This window comes from Lepidochelys kempii, chromosome 15, assembly GCF_965140285.1.
Source record: "Lepidochelys kempii isolate rLepKem1 chromosome 15, rLepKem1.hap1, whole genome shotgun sequence".
NCBI lineage: Eukaryota > Metazoa > Chordata > Testudines > Cheloniidae > Lepidochelys > Lepidochelys kempii.
Genome location: NC_136394.1, coordinates 14,208,459 through 14,216,024, shown reverse-complemented (window position 1 = coordinate 14,216,024; position 7,566 = coordinate 14,208,459). Strand labels below are relative to the sequence as shown.

The window sequence follows — 7,566 nt, the reverse complement described above, 5'->3', positions numbered from 1 at the left end:
AAGGGTTACACCAGCAAGGAAAAGGTGGAAGGGCCTGACGCCACCAGCACCAGACCCAACAAACTCCTGACTCCCTGCACAAGGACACAGTGAGCATCACGCAGTCAAGTCTCTCAGTGCCACAGCCAGAGCCCACCCTCTGCAGCCAGCGCAGCTGCCAGCTCGGACCTGGGCCGGGGAGGATGCGATTTGCTCAGGGGTTGCTTCTGTCTCACTTCCCCATGTGGGTGTGTCGCGGTGAGACACTCCCCCACTGCCATACCACACAGCACAGTAACAATCAGCCTCGTCCTCTGCCTGGACATTGGCGATGGTCAAATACCAAACGTTGCTGGAGCTCTCCTTGGACCCTGAGAATCGCTCGGGGACCCCAGAGCCCCTGCTCATGCGGCTATAGTAAGAGAGCAGGTGTTGCGGAGGGCTGCCAGGCGTCTGTTGTAGCCAGTTCTGGTCATAGCTCTGCACAGTGACCCCATTGCTCATGGAACAGGAGATTTTCACTGTCTGTCCAGGGGACGCGGTCATGGAGGGTGACTGAGTCAGGACAGGCTGGGTGCTGGAGGCTGGGGATACAACGGCCTTATATCAACCCTCCAGGGTGAGGGAGTTTCCAAGCTCCACCCTTTATGCTAGTCCACTCTCTTCGGCTGGTCTGTGTCACCACCAGGAGATGGCGATGGGGGTGGGGACTGACCTTTCATGAGAAGCTCCTGGCTTATAACAGCGCTTTCCGTTGTGCTCCAGTAGTAGCCACAGCTGGCTCAAGCGTGTGCTGGAAGCAGCATAGACATTTCCACAAGGAGATCTAAAACCCCGGAGCCCTGCTCAGAGTTAAACCTACAGCACTGACGGTGCGACAGGTGGGGGTGGAAACTGGGTATATTCTGGTTCAATGATCTGCATGACCAAAGAGTGTTGCAGAACTGAGCCCAGCTGATGAAGACGGAAAAGACAAGTTGAGGCTTTCCCACAGGAGATGGGCTTATGACAATATCTAGATCAGAGTCACCCCACAAGGGGTATTTCCCCCCCAGAGATTAAAAAAAAGACAAGAAGTTGTTCTCCAGGGGTCCAAGACAGTCACACTGGTGCCACCAAGGAGGCCGAAAGAGCTGGAGACACGTCATATAGAAGGGATATAATGTAGGAACAGAAATAATCCACCCACAAACTGCTTTGGAACCAAAGACACCCCACTCCCCCCGCAACTGCCGTCATGGAGCTTTGAGACTTGCCCTGCCCAGAAACTTGAGGCGGGGGAGCTATTAATTGCATTTTATTCTTTTCCCTCTTCACAAATTAGCCAGAAACCTATTTGGACTGTTATAAAATTGGTTGTTATTTAGAATTGTTTAACAGACACTTCCCGTGAGTTTGTTTCAGTCCACTAGACGGTCATACACTATTCACTTTGATTCATTATTCATGATATCTGACTTGTCCCCTCAGTCACATGGTCTTATTTCTGCTTTTCCACTGAATGGCTGAAACATTTATCGCCAGGTTGAAACATCAAAGAAAGTCCAGAATGGCTGAGTGAACGCTTCTGACATGAGCCACTGAGCTAAGACATTCACATGTGCTTTTGTGACCCTTTTTCTTTCCCCCTAAAAGAATGTTCCTGAACAAGGTATGAAAAGATGTGAGTGTCCCAGGCACCAGTGCGCCCGGGTGGGGGTTCAGTCAAGTGGAGGTTTATGAATATTGAACTGGAATATCTGTGCAGCGCTACTCGAGACAGCTGTTCTGTGGAGCATGTTTTCATTACACTGCATCAGCAAGGCTTTAGAAGGCGTTAAGAGTCTGACCTAAAGCCTGCTGGAGTCAATGGGGGGGGGGTCTTTCAGTTGACTTCTGTGGGCTCTGGATCAGGGCCTAAGAGTGATCTAAAGTGCCATTGTCCCCTGGACTTAGAGAGAGCACAAGTGATGAAGCCGGAATCTGGATCAAAGTCTGCACTCAACTCCATGTGGGTGGGGCGGGTAGGGAGATGGGGCACTATCTCTGCTCTGGCCTGGTCTGGCCCTGTGATGCTCCCCACACACAAAGATACTTTTCAGGCTGAAATGTCTTTCATTGAGGTGAGGTTAAATCATAAAGTAAGTGGGAGAAACATGAAGAGTCTCTGTGGAGAGTCCAGAGTGGGGGTCTCGCACTGCGACAGACACCATTGTGAACTGCCCCACCACTGACCAGCATCAACTCCTGGCCGTTAAAGAGGCAAAGCGCAGAACAGCAAATGGAGAAGGTTCCCCTGCTGGGACAGCCTCTACTGATGGCTATGGGAACCCATGAAGGAAATGAGGGTTTCTCTGGTTTGGGACACTGGGATTTGGGAAGAGCCTGTCCTATTCCATGGCCATACAATGGCAGGTGGGAGATTAGAGAAAGAACACGAGCTAAGCAGCAGGCAGGGCACAATTTGTCCCTGTCAGGGCTCAACAAGAATAAACCTGAGCTCCCTTGGTCTCTACCTTACCCTTCCCAGTCCAAGGGGAGGATTGGTCAACTCCTGATGGAGAGAGATGAGAGATGGTTTCCATGGAGATAAGACCTAGACAGGTGCTGAATCCAGGATGGCTGGGAAGATTCAGGGGCTTCTTAAAAATGCAACCTCCACCCCATCCTCTGTAAGGACCCCACATGCTAGTGCTGGAAGAGGACCACCGTGCGAAAGGCTCCCTGCTGTAGACTGTGGTTTGTGCCTGACTTCCCCGTCTGGCTGGGTCACCGTGAGCTGCTGTCACTGTCCGTGTCCCACCGCTGACAGTAATAATCAGCCTCGTCCTGCACCTGGACTCCAGTGATGGTTACCGTGGCCATGTTACCGGAGCTGGCCCCGGAGAATTGCTCTGGGATTCCGGAGGGTCTGCTGCTATCACTCTATATAATGAGGAGTGGGGCATGGCCAGGTTTCTGTTGGAACCACTGCACTTAGTATTCATCAAACTTTTCTCCCGTGCAGGTGAGTTGAGCGTTTTGCCCTGGAGACACAGACACTGCAGGTGGCTGGGTCAGCATGTACTGGACAAGAGAACCTACGACAGGAGGAGAAAGCAAGGGGATACAATCATGATCATTAAAGCTCTCTGCTGGCAGGTTGGGGAACCAATGGGAGAAATGGCTCTAAAATCAAAGTCCCTTGTGATTGAAAGACTGCGATAAGCACTCCACCTCACAGAACCAGAGCAGTATGTGAGCAGCGCGAGGAGCAAAGGGGCCCAGGCCATGGTGGGAATCCAGAGGAGCTCGGCTTCCTGAGGCAAACGGGTCTGTGGCTGGAATCCTGTGATTCTCTCTTAAACCCCCAGTGCTGGAGAACGGCCCCTTCATGCAAATCTTCTCCCTGCTTATTGACTGCTGCTGGCACCTCCCTCCCATGCTCTCTCACCCAGCAGAGCCCTGAGACAGGGGAGGGTCTCTCTGTGTAAACTGCAATCATGACTAATTAGGAGATGGTTATTTTGACCACAACCTGCGAGGAAAAGCCAGAGAAATGGCAGAACTGAGGGGCGTTGTCTGTGCAGTCACTGTAGTCTACTAAATGTATTTCTGTGGAGGGGAATCGGTGTCAATTATGGGGTTAAGGATCCGGAACTCTAAAGAGAACGTTTTCGGTGTTACTGTCTTCACATCCATTGCTGGAATCATAGAGAATCATGTCTTAGCACAGATCCACACTGCTGAACCCCGAACTTCAGGACCCAGCAGCCTGCAGCCTCACCTATGTGCGCACTCGGAGGGTCACATTGCGTCCTCGATCCACACTGCTGCGCAGCCGGCGTTGCCTCACACCCCACTACGCTACTAGAGATAAAGAGCGCCCCCTAGTGGCTAAAGTCACCAGGTTGTGACCGCTACCTGGGCTGAAATCATCATGATACCTTTCTAACACCAAGACTCTTTCTTGAGAGGTTTTGCTCGTGAAATCACTGGCTCCTTTTGATAGGTGTGAAACGTGTGAGAGAGTCAGAGGAGTCCTCTCTGATGTGCAATTAGCAGGTGCAATGCAATAAAACAGGGATGTAATTTGCCTCCATTAATAAACATCTATCCCCTTCCTTTGAAACGCACCTTCCCAAGCTATCCTTGTGTTCCAGGCCCCTCCCGTAACAGTCCAAGTTGTGGCCTCAAAATGGGAGGGCAGCAGCTGATCTGCTTCTCTGTGCAACCATGGGATCAACCCCAGGGGCAGTGACCGGACTACAGAGCAGCGTCCCTGGGCTGTCAGAGCGCCTGGGGGATACTTTGGGTGACCACAAACCTACCTCCGCACTTCGCCCTGGGGTGACCTGCTGAGCCCACATGCGATCGGTGTCACCGCTACACTGACAACTTGCTGACACACTTCTGCACGCCAGACCTGGCTCCTGAGCTCGCTCCCATCTTGCACAGGATCTCGCTCCTGCATCTCAGTGGTTTGTGGCTCCTGGCTTCAAACGCTCACCTCGGGCACAACTGAGCTCAGAAATCTTCCCTCCCAGTCTCTCTCCTGTCCCCATTCTCCAATCCTCCCAAAATGCATTATGTTAAAAAATATCAGATTAACACTGGCATTGCCCTAGGGAAAGGTTATATTCCTGAGGACCCTCCACTGCAGTTTCAAAGCTCCCTACCATGTTTCCAGTAGGACGCTCCCAGTGTTAAGCTCTGAAGCTGTAGACGGGAACCACCCATGGTTGCTGACAATGTATATACAGGCAGAATGGGAGCTGGGAAAGCAAAGGGCTCAGTCTGCAAGAGATCGTCCTGCACACTGAGAGGGGCTCGCACCATCAGATCCTGGGACCAAGGTGAAGCCATGGAGCGGAAGGGCTGTACTTCAGGGGATATTTTGTTTACATTTACTTAGGGCTGGTTTCTCCTCAGAGCTGTTTCTTTTACAGACACCTGCTTGGCCTGTATCAGCAGGGAGCAAATGTCACCAGAGAATTACCAAGAAGGCGTCCCCTTGAGACACTCTCCTGAGAGCTCAGTGAATGAAATTGGTGTGTGTGTTTCATACGGGTTCCTTGTTTAGTGATGTCTGACTGCACCTGCTCCCCTCCAGTTCCCAGCCTGCTCCAACTAGCCCTCGCTGCCCACTGAGAAAGAAGGAAAACAGAGGGAAAAATTGTAAAGTTTGGGAATGCTGATAAATCACTTTCTACCCACTTCAGACCACACGGGAGGGTGAGGTTTCTGTGGCTGCGGATGCACGTGCTTAGTAGCTGTTCTTTGCAACGGTTTCTCTGCTCTCCAGGCCTCACAGCTGGGCTGCAGGTGTTTCGGCTTCTTCATTAGGGGTTTTTATGGGGTGATAATACACATGGGAGACTTGGGACTAATGAGGAACCTTGTCCTCTGTCTGGGGGCAGTGGAAGGGCATGGGGATTCTGTGGGATGGGAATCTACCTGCCACATTGCCCACCAACTCAAACCTGAGAACCATCAACACCAGGCCCGATTCAGGACAGCCCTGAAGTACCTGCTGATCCGTAAATACGTGCTAATTGCTGTCCCGAGGAGGGATGCTTTCCTGAATCAGGACCTGAAATGTCAAATATTGGTTACTAAAGAGTTGCTTGTTTCCATATTGGCTTGGGGAGGGTGGAGCTAGACTCTATCCCATAATGCTCAGAGTCCCAACCTCTCAGGAGGGTTTCAGTGGGTTTGATGCAGTCCCATAAGCTACATGAAGAAGCCAGTTTGGGGCTAGATAAAGGAGTTTACTGATGTTCCTCTGAGCAGAGCTGATCTCACCTGCAGGGTGCTGTTGCAGACAGGCTGGTGTAGGGAGGGGAACTCTCAGATCCCGCCCCCAGTGTCCAGACTGCAGCAGGGGGAGGAGGGAATCAGAGCAGGACAAAACAGCCTCCTGGCAAATATTTACCCCCAGTTTACTTCTGTGATGTTCATGGTTTCAAAGACTAAATCTGACTCTGCTCTCGCCTGGAGGCTGGAGCTCGCCCCAGGGGCTCCTTGTCGGGGGCTGCTCCCCTCCTGGCAGCAGGAGGGAGAGCTTTCCAGCATGAGAGTGTACTTTTCAGGATGGTCCACATTTCAGCTGGATCCTGTTCCCTCGCTGTGCCAAGCCAGGCATGTTCTGCAGTCCCCAGCGTGTCTCCTGCACAAAGCACCCATTAGCCGCGGGGTCAGGACCCGGCTCCAGGAGTTCTAACCTCCCCTCCTTAGAGCTCTGCGCACGTCACAGCCCTCGTCACTGACCATCGCTAATATGACAGAGACAGACCCCAGTCTCAGCCACACCGCCCTTCATAGCAGGGGGGCTGTGTGCTTTCAGGATGTGGAAGGACTAGGACAGTCCTCCCGCCAGCAGGGCTCAGAGCTCCTAGGTTTGGAGCGGGGCTAATTCCTCTGTCCTGCCATGGGACAGACTGTATAACTTCTCTGTCGGGCCTTGACGGGAGTGGGGGGTGATCTGTGCTTAAAAGTGCATGTTTGGGAAACAGGCCCCAGCCATGTCCTTTTGAGAGCTGATGTCACCAGGGGAGATATCTGGGCAGGCAATTGGTGGGGCAATAAGACGGAGCCAGGCAGCAGGGGGGGCACCAGGTGTTCCGGTCAGTGTTTAAACAGCCCAGAGGTGAGGGCGCACTGCTTACAAATACGTCCTCCTCCCAGCCCCTCCTTCCTAAATACTGTTTGGATAAAAGCCCTGCAGTGTAGGGAGCTCTCCACGGGGTCAGCGAGGAGGTGACTTGTACTCCACAGCTGGCAGGAAAGGGTTCTGGGTTGACTGGAAACAATCTCCTTTCATGCACCTTCCCCACCTCTGGCAGGCGCGCACATTACAGAAAATAACGTGACCTGTTCCCTTTGAAAGGGGAGGTTTGTGTCTCACTTCCCCGTCTGGCTGTGTCACCGTGAGGCTGATCACTGCTGCTGTCGTACACCTGACAGTAATAATCAGCCTCGTCCTGCGCCTGGACTCCAGTGATGGTTAACGTGGCCGTGTTACCGGAGTTGGCGCCAGAGAATCGCTCGGGGATTCCGGAGGGTCTCTCACTATCATCGTATATAACGAGTAGGGGGGCGCTGCCAGGTTTCTGTTGGTACCAGTGCACAACGTTGTCCCCAATGTTGCTTCCCGAACAGGTGAGTTGAGCATTTTGCCCTGGAGACACAGAGACTGAAGGCGGCTGAGTCACCACGTACTGGGCGAGAGAACCTGAGACAGGAGGAGAAAACATTGTGATAAAATAACTCAGCAACATTGACATTATCCCCAGTTAACTTGCTCTGCAGGCAGCCAGGGGGAAAGCTCTCCCCTTTGTAGTACCTGAGCAGTACGTGAGCAGCGCGAGGAGCAGAGGGGCCCAGGCCATGGTGGATGCAGATGAGCTCGGCTTCCTGAGGCAAACGGGTCTGTGGTGGGGATCCTCCCACTCTCTCTTAAACCCCCACAGCTGGAGAACGGCCCCTTCATGCAAATCTGCTGCCTGCTCATTGGCTGCTCAAGCATCTTCATTCACCCACATGAGAGGGGCAGACAAAGGGGCCAGTCTCTAGACCCAATTCTTCTCTGTTTTTCACCAGTGTAAATCCGGGGTAACTCCGCTGAAG

General features: G+C 52.6%; 1 gene segment (V, D, J or C); it reads right to left on the bottom strand.

Annotated features, from left to right (window-relative positions):
• Positions 1-2,934: 2,934 nt before the first annotated feature.
• On the bottom strand, positions 2,935-7,328 carry LOC140898852 (immunoglobulin lambda variable 3-21-like). The segment is given in 3 exon segments: positions 2,935-3,038; positions 6,845-7,171; positions 7,283-7,328. Coding segments are annotated over 3 exon segments (477 nt in total).
• Between the last annotated feature and the right edge of the window lie 238 nt (positions 7,329-7,566).